The 16911-nt window shown below is 43.7% G+C and overlaps 1 protein-coding gene across 2 annotated transcripts in view; it reads left to right on the forward strand.

The window, feature by feature from the left end:
• The first annotated feature begins 587 nt into the window (after nt 1-587).
• Nucleotides 588-16911, forward strand: part of arid1b (AT-rich interactive domain 1B) — a 166129-nt gene continuing 149805 nt past the window's right edge. For both annotated transcript variants that reach the window (XM_062396981.1, XM_062396982.1), the window contains exon 1: nt 588-2156. In XM_062396981.1, coding sequence (XP_062252965.1) covers nt 855-2156 — 1302 coding nt within the window. In that variant the 5' untranslated portion in view covers nt 588-854. The remainder of the gene's footprint in view (nt 2157-16911) is intronic.

The following is a 16911-nucleotide window of genomic DNA, read 5'->3' on the forward strand; positions in this document are numbered from 1 at the left end:
TCCGATGGCAACATTATTGCGCACAGCTTGTGGTTGCGTGTCCAACTCCTGACAGAGCTGCAGAGAACTGGCTTGAGCCGAGGGACAGGGATGGTGGGTAGAGGGAAAATCTGGTCTGGATAACTGCGCAGAAATTCGCTTCGGCAAAGTTATGATCTCTTGGTGCTTATTTATTTTCGGGATCTGTGCGGCGCAGAGAAGCAGCGTCCGTTTGTAATTTGGAAATCCATGATTTCACGGGTTATTGGTTGTTTAAAAATATAAAATTCACCTTACACTCACGGGAAGGAGTCATTCCATGACCGTCCGACATGTAATTACTGGTCGAAATGTTTATGATGGAATAAGAATTTGGAGATGTATGTCATGTTAAATTACAGCCACGTCGGTATTTTTATTCAAAAAATCAATCCTTAAATCACCGTAAAAGAAACAAGAAAGAAAATGCGGCGTGCGCAATGGCTCGCTGCTCCAGTCCGGATTTTCCACGTGCTGCGCGCCGGAGCCCTGGAGGTGGGTAAGCTGGTAGAGCCTGCTCTCTCTCATGCCATGCTGGGCCACAGGGGCTCCGGGAGACGCTGCTACGTATTACCGAGAACCGGGATGGAGGAGAGGCGGAGGGGGGAAGAAAAAAGTTTCGTTTAAACCTGGCAGAGAAACTCTCAACATGAAGCTTCACTGACGCACCGTCTCACCACCGCCACAGCAACGCCAGCGCTAGAACAAAGCTTGCTTTTCCATTGAACATATTTTTCACCTCCCAGCTTGTGCTTTTCTTGCCCTCTTGTGTTATTTGCTGTGAGCGACGCTGGTCGGGGCTTGCTGTCACTGCGCGCTGAGATGTTGGAGTGACCATGGCTGCGCAAGTGGCATCGGCTCCGACCAGAACTACTAACAAAAATAAGAAATTATCCAGCGGTCTGGGTCCGGAGCTCAATTCGGGGAAATCCGGAGGAGGTGGAGGAGGAGGGACCGTGCAGCGAAGTGGACCGATGCTGGGAGCGGGAGATGGGACTCTGAATAATGTAGACCATCGCGGCCGTAACGAGCTCAACATGGTCCATTCAACTTCCACGACTCACAGCGCACCGGACGGCCACGACAAGGATGGGAATAACCCCACGTCCGCGTCGGCGTCGACTAATTCAACCACTTCCTCGATGGAAGCGGGTTTGATCGCGAACCACAAGCTGAAATGTGTGGGGAGCGGAGATCCCCCTCAGTCCCAGCCGCTGCCTCAGCAGCAGCCACCGCCGCAATTTGGCCAATTTGCGCCACATCAGCAGCGACAGATCCAAAGTAACAACACCGCCAATAACAACGGCCAGGGGCCCCGTGGAGACCGGGGTATGGATCACCAGCACCACGGTGGCAAAGAGAACCTGTTGGGGGGGCAGGGGGAGCCACAGCAGCAGCAGCAGCACATGCCAGGTAAAGGTGAGGGGGAGCTCACCTGTAAACCCGCGGAGAGGATGACGAGTACCAGGTACGACCATTCTAACTTAGGGCAAACTAGTAACAACTCGGAGTTTAACAACAACTATTACACTCCACGGCCCTGTTACGAGCAACATGGCGGACAGCAGCAACAAAGCAGTGGGATGGGGGTAACGCACTCTCCGGCACATAACAGCATGGAGAATTCCCACGAAGCAGGGTTCCACAACAACCAGTACAACCAGTACCCGGGGTACCGGGCGAACTACGGCGGTGGGGCCTACGGGATGATGGGCCCCTCTGGGTGCCGGCAACCTGGGAACATGATGATGGGCAGCAACTCCTCATCAAGCCACGGCAAGTCTCCCCAGGGAGCGGGTTCGGGCGGCTTCCAGAGGTTCCCGGGACAAACCCAGCAGCAGCAGCCGCAGCAGCAGCAGCAGCCGCAGCCGCAGCAGCAGCAGCAGCAGCATCCCTCAGGGGCCACCCCGACCCTCAACCAGCTGCTCACGTCCCCCAGCCCTATGATGCGGGGTTATGGCGCTGCCTATCAAGACTACAGTGGCCCCACGGCGCAGCAGCAAGGCGCTATGGGCCTGGGGAAAGACGTGGGGCCCCAGTACGGACCTGCTTCGGCTCACGGCTGGGGAGGACAGCAAAGGAACCACCCTCACTCTCTGAGCCCGGGTAACGGTGGACAAGGCCTCGGCAGGACGCAGGTGAGCTTTGGAAACTTAAGTCAGGCGCTCCGGTGCTCATCAGTGAACTTTAGTTCCCTTGCACTGGGATGTCACTCATGATACCAGGTGTTTTCTGTGTGTGTGTGTGTGTGTGTGTGTGTGTGTTTGTTGCCCCAGTCAGTCTTTAGGTCCAGTAGCTTTGTGCTGGAGTTTGATTATAATAATGAACATGGTTATTATCATATGTTGGTTATATTCAGGAAGAAAAACATATTTAATTGCACGTAATTTTTATTTGTAAACACCAGACATTTAAGTTTCAGTATGACTGAAAAAGGAAGGAGACCCTCGGAAAAAGCAGATTATTGATTTGGCTGTTTTAATTATGCTGTATTGTTAAAGTCTGCACCAGAGTGTGTATTTCGTCAGCACGTTTCAATTGTTACTATTACAGTTGTTTATTCTCTGTGTTCCTCAATATCTTTTGTCATAATTCATAAAAACCAGGGTTCATGTTGGACGGATTCATCTCTTTGCAGACGTGGTGTCAGACACGTTGCGAGACGCCGTGTTTAGAGGACATGTTGTATTCAATGCTCTGGTCTGTCAAAGTAAAAATCTCCTGTAGAAAAAACATGACTATAAAAAGCGTATTTTATATATTATATAACACATATTCTCCTGGCTTTTTTTTAAGCAATCAGAAAAAAAGCAAAGGCCGTGTCCCTCTCCGTGCGTTCCGTCTCGAGCCGGAGCGCGTCTGTGCACCTCGTCTATTCCCATGCAGCTCCGTTGAGGATTTGAATAGTGGAGGTAAACTGGATAAAAGCTCTCCGCACGCCTGGCTCACAGTTGACATCCAGTCTGCCATCTGATTGGCTCCCTGTGGCCCCACTGGGCAGATTGCACTCAGGAAAAAAAAGCCAGAGTCTTGCAGGGATCTTTGGCTGTGGCGCTGTGGTGATGCTGCATCTGGGTCTGGTGGGAATGCTCGCGACTTGGAGGCTGTCCAACTCAATAATTGCAGTTTTACGAGGGTGTAGGTGGTTCCTGATTATTATTTTAATACCCTTTGAACACAAAGAACAGATATTCAAAAAACCTGAAATGTCAGCCCTCAGTGAAAAAATAGATAATGTGTTTTTTATATATAGTTTAAATCTCTTTTATTTTTGTATGGTAAGCATTGTCCAGTATTTTTTGTTCTATTTGATATAAATTGTAAATGCACAAAAAATGATCTTACACCTGTATCTTTTTGACTACATGTAATGTTAATGCCTTGTTAATCTACTTGAGCATTAACAGTCTGAAATATGAAAAAAGACTTACATTTTCCTGAAGCACTCTTACTCACAGCCACAGTTTTACATAATAACCCCTGAAGCTGACTTTTACTGTTGATGCACTGCTGCAGCTGGGGTAGACTGCCTTGCTCGAGGGCACTCAGGCTGGAACAGATCAGGAAAGAAAGCAAGTGTTGCTAATTATTATTCATCTCTTCCTCCCTCTGAATTTGGGGGACTGTACTTAAGCGTCCCTCTGTGTCCATGAACCCAGTGCTGAAATACCTCTTGCGTCTGAAGGCACCCAGGGGAGCAGATAGCTGCCAGTCCAGGACTCGAAAATCAAAACATCACCACGTTCCTCCAGAAGAGCCTTTATTCTGCAGTTGTTTTTTGATGCACTAAATTATGCGCACTGCTGGATGGCACATCTGGACGACTGGGGGGCTATAGTGGTTGAGCACAGCTTACATTGTCTGCCTCTCGCTAGACAAAGGTAGTTCATTAACCTACATTGTTTCAATCAAAGGCAATTTGCTTTGGATGCTGGGAAAATGAAGTGAAAGTCTTAGCGTGGGAGGGGTTACTGTGGTATTGATTGTGTCAAATTATGTGATGATAAGATGGTCACCAGAAATACACTAATCTCACTCTCACTAAAATGTACACTGTGTGTATTGGGTATAAAATATGCATATGAATCAAAGTTGACCTAATGAATTTCTGGTAGTCTACAATTAAATACAGTTCTATGAGCCATATTTGAATATGTTCAGTTTCTTAGCGCGAGTTCTACAAACCGGTCCCTTACACAAATCTTACATTTAACATTTTATGTAGCAAATTTTATTTTCCTTCCATTTTTCAGTTTCCGAGTTTAGGAGTAATGGCATGTGCTGCTGTGTTTTTTTTTTTGTCTTGACTCTACCAACATTTCAGCAGCAGTATATTCACGCTACAAAAGCCCTATGTTTAATTCATATTTGGAGCAGCAGCACTGCTCTCCTGTGCACTGACAGGCTGTGTGAGAAAGGCGAGCGGTGTAGTGCATAATACTGCTTCCAAATTGGCCCCGTGATATGACTGCGCTTCACTTCAGAGTGCGTTTGGTCGGAGCATGCCTCTGTCACCTGTTGGCACAGTTTCCCTCTTTCAAATTCAATTTCCCTCCCCACCGCCTCTCTTCAGGAGTGCACCTCATTTACACTGCCCCCCCCCCCAACACAATATGTGTGTATGTTTGTATGTGTGCACCTACACCAGAGTTTCATGAGATATGTTATTTAGAGTTTGTGTGAGATGAATCCGCTCTCTCATCACAATGACATTGTCCTAGTTTTTTAAATTACTATGGCCTATTTGATTGAGGGAAAACAGAACAACATTCAATGTTTTCAGGTAGTGTTTGTTTGAATGCACTTCAGCTGCTTTACACAATGTGTATGTGTTTTCCCTTTCTCGCTCACAGCATGTGTTCGTAAATATCAGAGCATATATGAACTCCTAATGACTTATTTAAGTTTGTATCATAAATGAAACAGCAATTTCTGTCTGTAACAAGGGTTCGTCCTTTATCCACTAATCAGAACTCACGCAGAGAACAATAAAAGTAATTAGTAGATAATAATGAGGGCCTAGCAAGTTGGAAACAGTGCTGTTGCTTAGATAATTACAGCAGCAACTCATTTAGAATCTGACCTAATAAAACCAAAATGAATGGATATCTACAGTTTCTACTAATTTGGCACCATTGTGCTCAGTGTTTCGCCTTTGTTTTTCTTTTAAGAATTAAAATTAAAGCTCAGTAGTTCTACATATCAAAGACGAGACCCAAACCCAGCACTGGTAACTTGCTTACCTTGAAATGATCCCCTCTTGCATTGCTCTCCAGTGCATACTGTTTACATTTCTCTCTTATGAATTATTAGTGTGATACGAACAAAGACTTTATAATGGGAGCTATGCATCAATGTCACATTGTATTATGCGGGTATCTCAGGGAGCCTTGTGCATAGTGATGGGCCTGACTGTGGCTGCTGGAATCTAATTTATGGTACATGATCTGCATCGCACGGACAGCCCATGGGTTCTGGTCAGGAAATGGGCAGGCAGGTGTGTGTGTTGTTTTGGGCCTCTCTTGTTACTGTGGGTGTGTGTCCTTGAGCGTGTCTTTTCTCTCTGTTTGTGTGTGTGTGTGTGTGTGTGTGTGTGTTTACAGGCAGGAGCAGTCTAAAGCCCCCTCGTCAGCACTAAGCAGTCCAACCTCAACCCATCCCCTCTCACAATGTGCGTCTCTCTCTCTCTCTCTCTCTCTCTCTCCCTCCCTCTCTGTCCGCCGCTCTCTGCCCCCCCGTCAGTCGCTTGCTTACGTTGGTTTGTTTACATCTCTGTCTTGGCCGACAAGCGCATTGCTGATTAGCAACACCAGAGTGAAATTTTAATTTGCTCTGTTGCGTCCGATAAGGACCCCGCACAGCGTTTTTCATCTTCCTTGGATGAAACACAGAGCCTGTGTAGGTAATTGGCAGGCTGGGTTATCCCTGGTCTGCATGTTGATTCCATTTAATTCTTAGTTTGAAAAATAAGAAAAAACTAAAAACAAGGACACGGCTGTCCAGTCGCATCACTACACAGAAGCTCATGTATTATTAGCAGGCTAATGAAATAATTGTAGTTTTTCTGCCTGGCCCCACTGTGCACTCACAACATCCCCTGGAGTCAAAGGTTGATGTGTAAATGCCCCTAGGAAAGGATTTAATTACTGCATGCAGGCGTTGATTTGTTGTCAGCTGTTTCACAGCTTCGTCTTATCCGATCTGTCTGTGGCAGGAGGGAGCAGAAAAATCTAAACTCACAGCAATATTGAGTGAGAAAGTTCAGTGTCCTTATATGAGAATACTACTTATACCTTTGAATTTATTGAATTATTCATTTGTCATTTCAATTTCATTTCATAACCTTTTTTTAGTCTATGTCAGCAGTGGTAGATTCTACCCAGATGACAACTACAGAGCATTCCACTGGCATTCTGGGATTTATCAGGTCTGATATTTGTTGCGATGCAGCAATAAGCTTCAGATTTAACACATTATAATTATTAGGAAGATTTTTACTTTAAGTGTGGAGACATGTATCTATCAAAACAAATAACTGTAAAAATGTTACAGTAAACATTTCACTTAGTCAGTTAAACCAAATTAATGTTTATTATGATTATTTTTGTATTATGAAATCCAATACTGAAATATTGCCAAACCTATTATTGTTGTTTTTGAAGGGCCAGCTCACTAACTGGTCATATTTCATGTAGCTTGAGCCCTAGAATAATGAGAGGCCCTCTTCAGTATTGCATCGTCATGTAATTACAATTTCTACATGAACCCGATAGCTTTACATGGTAGAAAATGTGTTGCTGTAGTCCTTATTAATTAAAAAAATACACTTTCATTGATATTCATTTAAAAAACAATGACCATTATCTGGTGTACTTTCATTAGTTTCATGTGTTTTTCATTGAACATACATTTGTTATTCTGTCTAAATAGGTCATGATTTGCATAAACACTCTTCCAAGGAGACCTAAGTTGCTGTCTTCCCTGTGTGAGCAGACAAAGTGTGCATGTGGGAAAGCCGGAGAGGTATAAATGTAGGTGATATTTGAAGTGAGTCACACGGAGCACTGCTGACTCCTCAGGAATGGGTCTGGCCGAGTTCAGAGAAAGAGAGAGAGAGAGATAGAGATAGAGTAACACAGGCACAGAACCGGTATCTCAGTTCAGTGATGCTGGCAGCTGTCGGCACAAGGAATCCTCTCCCTCTGGATCTCACCCCACGGAGTAATGGGAGTAAAAAAAGGAAGTTTTTACAAGTTGTCATCCCCAATCGCATATATTGGTTTTCCTCACTTTAATAGTGTGTATGTGTGTAGCTGGCCGTGCGCCAGTACTCATGGCGGTGGGTACTGTGGTGGTGCCCCAAACTTCCCCCACCACTCCAAATCCAACACCCTGACCTTCACATATGCTAATTAGCCACGTGGAGGTGCTGAATGCAGGGACCTCCTCCTCTGTCCGGGGGGGGGGTCCTTCTTTCTTTCCTTCTTTCTGTCTGTCCTTCCTAGGCAGATTAAGATTAAGTTAACTGTATAGGTTTTAAACAGATGGTTCTCTCTACATATTGTTTTCTCTTTTAAAGACAGTTTTCCTGTTTTCTCTCTTATCCATCTCTCTGACGCTGGCTCACAGCAGCCAGCGCAGTCTCCCAATTGTAAGTTGATTCAGAGGTATTAGACAGCCAGCGTATCCTATCGAATATTAACTACTGAAAAACACTGTCCCACTTTCAGTAGATGCTGCCTTTTCTTTCCTGGTATGGTCTTTGGTCATGATGCAGTAGAGAAAAATGGTAAACACAAAAGGTCAGTCCCCGCTAAAAATGAGCAATTTTGTGATTGCCGCAATTAACTGCAGTTCAAAGATACAGCATGATATCCAGCCAAACTCTGCTCAAGCTTTCCTCTATCCCTGTTTCGACAGTTCAGCTACAAAAGTGAAGAGGAGAGGATAATTGGCAGATTATCATGGGAGTTTTTTATGCCTGTGCTGGTGACAGCCGTAGCCAGAGGCATAGTGTTTTCAGGTTGCCAGTTTTTTTCATATTTGTTTTCTTATGTACTTGCATCCATCAGTCCCATTCCTGTGAAAGTGATATCTGTGTAGAACTTTAATTTAAATTTCTTCAAATTTTGCACAAAAGCACTGGGAATTTGGTCATCATATATCAAAGGTCAAGGTCACTGTGACGTCATATGTTTATGACCATACCTCAATAATCCAAGGAACTAATTATGAATACATTTTAGTCACGAAAAAATTGTCTAATATGACCAAAAAATGAAGGAAAAAAATGTTATATCCAAAAGGTCAGGGGTCAACTTCACTCGGACAACATAATGTTCACGTGTCTTTGCTTAACGCCATAACTCAGGGAGGGACATTATGACCATTTAATTTGCAACTTGACTGGAGCTAAGAGTTAATTCTAGTATTTATTTTTTACGGATTCAGAAAAAAAATATTGTGCGGCACAATATTTTCTTTCCATTCCAACTTTGTATTATAAAATATATGATTAGAAATTCTGCTCATACCACAAGCAAAAATAAACTGTAACAAAAATATCTTATTTCAAATTAGGTAGGCGTGAAAACAATTTTATATACAAATCCACAGAGGCTTTCCTTGTCATGTAAATCCAGGCTCATGTCTTCACTGTCAGAATTCGCCTGAAGATGTTTCATTTGAAAAGTGTGTATTAGAACAGACAGTTACAATATGTGACCCAGGTGTTACTTGTCAACGTATGTACTTTTGCTCCAAAAATGTACAGCAAAAATTTGAGTTAAATGATAAACAAATTTCAACATAACGATGTGTCTCTAGTCGTACTACTGCTCCATAGAAGCCAATTTTTAATTCACATAGCGAGTGTGTGTGTGTGTGTGTGTGTCTCTGTGTGTGTCTGTGTGTGGCTTGACATAGAAACTGCTACTATTCTCCTCCCATCCTCTCACCAGCCTGTGAGAAAATCATCATCATCATCAACATGATCATCATCATCACCATCATCATCTGTCACTTTACACTTCAAAGCCTCCGCACTCCTGTTTCTGTTTCCAGACTGTACACTCCAGTCCACGCGTCTGTTTGGTTTTAGTTGATCCTAATCAGCGCTGGCATGGTGGGACAATTTTCTCAGCTACAAAAAAAAACAAAAACAGCCAAATAAAACAAGCAAGACGGTGAATGTCACATGTGAAGCACAGAGAGACAAAAATAGAAAAACGATGGGATACCGAGTTTTTGTTAATGAGTTTTATCTCTTTCTTCGTGTTGTTTCTTTTTTTCTGCAACTCCCACTTCCTTTTCTCCCTCTTAGTCCTTTTCTGTCACACACACAAACACACACGCTCTTTGCCGTTGATCAGTCAAGCACATATTTCCCCAGCCAGGGTTGTTGTGAGAGAGAAGCTGGTGTGCCTCTGCTGTTGTTGATTTATAGACACCAGTCACAACAGAACACTAGTGGTCACTGCTGGCTCAATTCTACCTCATTAAGATCAATTTCATAACAGCAATTTAGGAAACAACTTGACACCACATCCTCTTCTTAACACAGAAACACAGCGATATACACACACCTACACATATGCATAGTTTGACACTGGTCACTGGAGAGAGTGTGTGTGTGTCGGAGAAGATGTTATGTTAGCAATTTATTTTGCAATGTGTTGCACTGGGTGTGGATAGCAGATATTTATTCTCGTTATTTATTTTCTTGCCTTACACACCTCTAATATGGAAAGACTTAACGTTCTACATTCCAGCCGCTCCTCTGGCACAAACTGGATGAACTGGATTAGATATCGAGAACACAAGTGAACTTTATTTTGGTGTTTGAATGTCTTATTTCTTTAAGATGTTAATTCCTTCCAAAAATGATATCAATACAGTTCACAAGAGCAGTTGTTTGCTGTGCACAGTTAATCTCTCTGTACAACTGAGCCTGTGTGTTTCTAAGTGCAAGCGTGCGCGTGCGTCTCCCTCACTCAATGAACATCCATAGTTACTGTTGGCTAAACATGCAAAGGTTACTGTAATGTCAGATGCCTGCCAGAGGGGAGTGTGGAATACCACATTAACATAATCCATAGACAACCGTCCCATTTACAAACATTGTCGTGCCACGCTGATCGCCACGGCGCTGCAGGAGCACATGACTGTGTGTGCCACTGCTATGCCACATGAGACTGGAGAGGAGGAATCCGCAACGCAATGTGACTCCTCTGACGGGGGAAAGATGTTTCCAAGGAAAATGGCTGGTTGTCAGAATTTTTTTGCCATCACTTGCCAGGACAAATGATGATGCTTGAGCCTGAAACATTCCTCCGCTGTACCTGAGGCAAAGACTGGCAGCAGACTGCCAGTTAGAAAATGTGAGACATTGTTGTCTTGTCTGACCGGCTGTTTGCGGACAACTTGGCTGCTTACTGTGAAAACGTCTTATTATAGAGTGGGCAGTACTTGACCTGGCAACAGACCCTTTTTTCTTTTCCTACGGTGAAGGCTGAGATAAAAGTTTGTACCAAACTGTGACTTATAGCATAACAGGAAAAATATATATATATTATTTAAATATAAAATCATCAATTTTGCAGGAAATGCTGCCGGTTTTATTATTTTCTTTAGTAATAAGGCCCATTTACTTTTTACTAACACCGGAAATAAATACAAAGCATCCACTAGACTATTATTTAAAGCTTTCACTGATAATTAGATGTTGTATGGTAGCTAACGTGTTGCCCTCTCCTGCTGGGCCTGGAGTCGGCGCTGACACTCAGAGTGATTGTTTTGATAATTATTATGTGTGCATAAATTATAGGAGAGACTCTCCCAGCGTTTAAAAAAATACATTTCATTTTTAAAGCTCCTATTAAGTGCGTGAGACTGAGCTTTAAGCGTAGTTGTGAGGGATACATTGTTTTCACTCGCATATAACGCATATTTTAATTAGTCTGTCTTTTGAAATTCCCCGTGTGTGTTGTGGTTTGCGTTTGGACACTGCCGACTCCCACAGCTTCCAGACATTTCTGAACTTCTTTACACATTGGGCAAATTCCAAACGTTAGAGCCATAAAATGAAAACCTCGTGCGAATTCACGTTTACTCCTTTGGTTGTTCAAAGCATAAACAACTCCTCCATCTTTCTCTACTGTTCTGTTCCGCCGCTTCTTCTTTTTTCATCCTCAATTGTTTCTAAACCTCTTTCTTTCTTTGGATGCTAGTTGTGGGTGACCTTGGCTGGTGACGACGGTGCCTACTCATTAAGTAGTAAAGATGAATGGTTCCATTATAGCAGGGGGAAAAAAGCGAGCTGGGCCAATTAGTGGTAATTAACAGCAAAGAGGGCGAGGCGCTCTGGAGGGCACCCTGACCCGACTCTGAAGGGGGTAGAGGGTAAGTAGGGGGCATGTGTGTATGTGGAGAGTATGTATATAAAAGTGTAATAGTGTGTGTAAATGAACCTACTGTATGTGATGGCATGCAGAGGTGTGTATTTTTGTGTGGTGGAGGTAAACGGTTATAGTTGAGAGGTCAATGTAGGGACTTAGTATAGATGTGTATGTGTGTGTGCATTATAAGGCAAAGCAGCAGGTGTATATCTTGCAGGTATTCCTGACCAATGGGAAAAACACTGTTGACCATTTAAAGGTGATGAAGGTCAACATGTGGCAAAGCCCCTCTTTGACTTTTGGCTCCTCTTCTAATGTCACTCACTCCTCCCGCAGCTCTTCTATGTGACCAGGGAGGTTGTTATAGGCAAAGGTCTGAGAATAAAAGAACCTGAAATGCCAAGCCAATATACCGTCAGCACTAATTTTGCGACGATTCTTATTCTTAATTAGTTTTTTTTTGTGCTGATCTGCAATATTTTAGCATCTCGACATCAAGGAGAAATTCAAGGTTGTTCACCAAGAGATCTCTCTTACTCTGTCTCTTTCTCAGCAGCTGCGCTTGAATTATTCACCCCGCCTACCCTTTTTTTATTTTTTATCAGTTCCTGGGTGAAATTGTCACAGCCGTGTAATCCTTCGGGTGCCACTAGCTGGAAGATTGTAAGAGGTGTGTGTGTGTGTGTTGCGAAAGGTATTTGCGGCAGGGTGTTGAAACAATAGGCAGCACCAAATCTTGTGTCCAACATGGAAATCTTGGAAGTCAATAAAGAAATGTTCAATATAGCGGGGGAACAAGGCTGTGTTGTCACTTTAACAGACATGTTAGAACTGGCAGTTAGTGAGGGAGACAATATTTGTCAAGGCTGGAGATTTTTTTAAGGTATTTCGCAAAGTGCTTGCAAAGTGCTGCTTTCAGGGCTCCTGGAATTGCAATGCCTGGTAAATGGATGGTTTGAGGAGTATACAATGTATTAGAAGTCAATTGTGCATGGGAGGGCCTATTTTCCATATCGCTAGCCGAACGCATTTGCGTGTGTGACTGTGTGTGTGTGCGTGCTGTTGCATCTCTGCCTTTGTTGTGTATATATACACACAACACACACACTCGCACACACATTCAGATTTTACATGCTTCCGCTCCGTCTATTCCCCTGTTGCTTCAGACTGTGTCTCCCGGCTCCGTCTTGCGCAGGTTTGTCTCTATGGTAGGGTTGCATGAGGTGTGTGTGTGGGGGGGGCAGCGTACATCAGAAACCATTATCCGTAATGGCCTCTCTCCCCATACCCAACATATCCATTCCTTTTCCCTCTTGTGACATTTATTTTATGACAGCTTACATATCAAATATTTAAATAATCAGAATCCGGGGCTTTGGCTGAAGTTTGCCTGGGGAGTGGATGGTGGGGGGGACTTGCAGGGGAGTGAGGAAGGGGATGGATGATGACATTCATTTCCGAAACAAGGAGGGAAAAAAGAGAAGTGGAGAGGAAGGGGGAGAAAAAAAATGCTTCGCTTGGCTCCAATCAAAGCGGGCGGAGGAGGACGGCATGTTTTTTTCCCGCTTACCTCTGGCAGCAGTGGTGACAGACGGCTGTGCATGCTCTCGTATGTATGAGCACGAGTGTTTACGTGTGTGCGTGCATTGTCGCAGGGCTCATCCGTCAGTTTGCCGGGGACGCAGGAGGACGTGGGAGAAGGCCCTTGTGGCTCATAAAAAGGGGTCTGCCGTACTGAAGCAATATCAATTGTGCAGCAACCGTCAATGAGATCAGAGCACGGCACAAAGTAACAAAAGATAGTTAGTAGGAGGAAATGAAGGTGAGGGCGAGAAAGATTTATCTCTTGTTCCTCAGGAGAGGAAGATGGAGATGAGGCTGGCTAAAAGTGTGAAGGGGAGAGGTAGAGAATGAAGGGGAGAAAGAGAAAGGTGTGTGTGTGTGTGTGTGTTTGTGTGACTGTGTGTGTATAAAGTGTATGTGGAGAGACAGAGTAGTCCTGGGGTGCGGGCAGCCAGTCATGGGCTGGCTGCGTCGGTGGGAGGCCCATTACTGTCAGGCTAATCTTAAAATAATTAATTGCGAAGTCGACGCTTTTTAAAGAGTATTGTAATTGAATCCTAAATTAGGCTTGGGAAAGGGGACGCGTCCTGCTTTGCTGCAAGTCTGTTCCCATTCTCTAGGCAAATACACACACACACACACACACACACACACACGCACACACATACATCAGTTGGTCGTGCGCACAAGCGGGCAGAGGGAAAAAAACACAACAGGCGAAGGAAATGCTAATGAAATGCATATTTGGGGAGAAAGGGGCCATCTATAATTTAGCTGTGCTCTTTGAATGTGAATGATGTGTATGCAAGCGCTGTGATTTATTTTTGTTGTGCAGAGGGATAATTCTGTCAGAGTAGGCTTTTATTCTTGTAAACAAATGGGGGGAAAAGAGCAGAATAAAAGTGGAGTAATAAAGTAAACAGAATGGTTTGAATATATTTAGCTGCTGGCATGAATAATTTGTATAGGGGACGGAGGAGTTTGATGAAAGAGAAGTGACAGATAGGAGAGCCGTGATACTGCCTGATGAAATTTGGGGTTGGCGTCCAAATCTTTTTTGTTTTCCTTTTTTTTTTCTCTCAATGATCAGTGCTGAGGTGCTCCTCCTTTCCCACACCCGCATGAGTAGCCTTCGCAAACGTGCACACTCACCCAACATGCACCTTAACAACCCCTCAAACCAAAGGCCTTATTTTGTAGTAGCCTCCGAGGCTCTGTTTAAATATGAGGAGCTCAATATGCTTTCACTTACACACACCGCTTGCCCACATGGCTGCTCCCAGATGACCCCTGCAAAACTATAGGCTATAGAACTTTCTGGATCAAAGCTCCGGGAAAAAAAGGTCTGCCCTCCATAAACGTCGGCCCTGCTTCATAACTCTGGCATGAGCCCAGGAAGAAAGATGGCACGTGTTCCGGGATCGGGAAGACAGATATGCAAGGCTATAATAGAAAGTAAGCATCCACCAGATGCCTTTTTTAGATGCTTAAAAGTACAGAAAGTGGTGTAACGTGCAAGAACTTCTTGCTCTTTACTCCAAGAAGTCTTAGTCCCTGGGATTACTGTAGGTTTGGTGTATTTGCATTTTTATTGCATTTTTAGATTAGTAGACATTACAGCAACGAGTTATAAAGCACATAAGACACTATACAAGATGTCAAACTTTAAGAACAAAACAATTAAATATAAAAGAATGTATGTATTAGTATACATTTAGTATGATAATAACCTCTGGACATCATAAGTATATGATTTGTTTGATCTACTCAGTTTCTGCTTCACCTCCTAAACACAGAGATTAAAGTAAACTTGTAGTATTCTCTGCACATGCAATGCCTCAAATTCACCTCCACAAACAATCAAAAACCAGTTGAACCACTCCGCCAAATGTTTCAGGTTCAGCTTTATAGTCATCTGTATTAAAATCCTTGTCAGAATTGAAATACAATGAAATTCTTTAGCCCTGGCACAAGAATCTGGCTGCATCTGTATGACAAATCAAACGTTCCTCATGCTGTTTTCCAAATGTTTGAAACCTATTCAACTCCTATTTGGCCCAGATCTGACAGCTATAAACTTGGCTCAGAACATCCCATTTTCTCCTGGCTGACTGGGATGAATAACAGCAGAGAGGCCAATATTGTGGTCTAGCTGAGCACGGCTGACTCCTCTGTCTCTGTGATCCCTCTATCAATAAGGAACACAGGCCTGTCAGAAGGCCTGCCAACTGTCTGGCTGTCCACGCAGCCTGCTCTCTACACAACATCTGGACACAGATGGTACACAATGATCACAAACGCTTCCACACACACGCACACACACACACACACACACACACACACACACACACACACACACACACGCACACACGAACAAAAACGTATACACATGTTTCACTGATATTGGCAGACATTCGCAGACAAGCTGTGCATTTATAGTTGCTTAATACAATGGTATGTGTGCATACATACATGTTCAGTATCGTTAACTCATGTTGTTTTTATAATAACTTTGACCTGCTTTAGTATGTAAAACATTCTCTGCTTCACGTCGCCAAATGTGTGAAAAGATACAATAGACACACAAATGGACACACACAAGACATGCATACATATACAAAAAAAAAACTCACATTTCAGTGATATTGGCAGGCATTCACATACAATCTGTGTCTTTATAGTTGTAAATATACTGATTTGTATGCGTGTGTGTATGTGTTTACTCATATTGTTTTCCAAAATCATTTAACGAGGAACTGTATAGTGTAAAACATACACTGCTCTGCACGTATAGAGCCAGGGTGAATACATACAATAGACACACGCACACACACACGCACAAACAAACACACACACACATTCTTTCACAGATTTTGACACATGGTGAAATCTGTGTGTTGCAGCCAAAGGATCTGCCGCCTCTCCAGGGAAATATGTGCATTCCTTTAATATGTCTGGCCTTTAATAAAAACCTGAACATAAAAGGTCGGTCAAGGTTCAGTGTGTAAAACAACTCATGATCAGGGCACTTATTCTGGCCACAATGTGACTTTTTCCAGTATAGATTTGGTCGGCTACTAAATGCTGAATCTAATCACTGTCAAATTTAGCTGCTTATCAATTTTATTTTGCAAAAAAACAATTAGCTAATGAAAAAGATGGAAAACAAAATAATTACAAAGGGATTGGTACCGTGCAAAGAAGGTATATGAACAGACAGTTTCCATGTGATCATATCCAAATCTAATTACGGCCCATTAATTGCAAATATCAATAATTTTCTCAGTCATATGTTATTCATCTAGTCTGACACCCCCGCTTCACCTTAAACATAGCTGCCCCCCGGGCATGGCAATAATAAGAGTGAATGGTGGAGTTCAGTGTGAGTCAGGGGTGTGAATGTGCAGTCAGACCATGCATCAGGGCTCCCACAAGCCTGGAGCCTCTCATTGATCGAACCCAGCTCCCCCACCTCAAGTTCCCGGCCAGCCTCGGTAGTGATTGATTCCCAGTCAGGGCCCAGGAGATGAAGAGGCCTGGCCCGGGCTCACAGAGCCTAGGGCCTCACAGAGGGTGACCTGGAGGGGCCGCGGGGGGAGAGAAACCCATTTCCAGGGCCCTTAACCCCGGGTCGAGGAAAACCGTTTCTGGGGAAGCCTTCACAGCAAGGCGGAAGAGTGGAGGCTCACATGCATTACAGGGTAACATTGAGGCCATGTCTGCTGCTGGTATCGTGGCAGTGACTGGTACCTGGAGGGTGTAGAAGAAAAATAAGCTGCATGTGAGTTTGAGTGTATATATGCAGGAGGTTAAGAGATATTGGTGCAGGGGAGATTGAGGGTAAGAGCAGTACCATAACATGTGCTATTACACAATCTGTCATAGCCACACACACGCACACACACACAAACACACGCACACAGACTTGAAAGCT

Source organism: Platichthys flesus, chromosome 10 (genome assembly GCF_949316205.1).
Source record: "Platichthys flesus chromosome 10, fPlaFle2.1, whole genome shotgun sequence".
NCBI lineage: Eukaryota > Metazoa > Chordata > Actinopteri > Pleuronectiformes > Pleuronectidae > Platichthys > Platichthys flesus.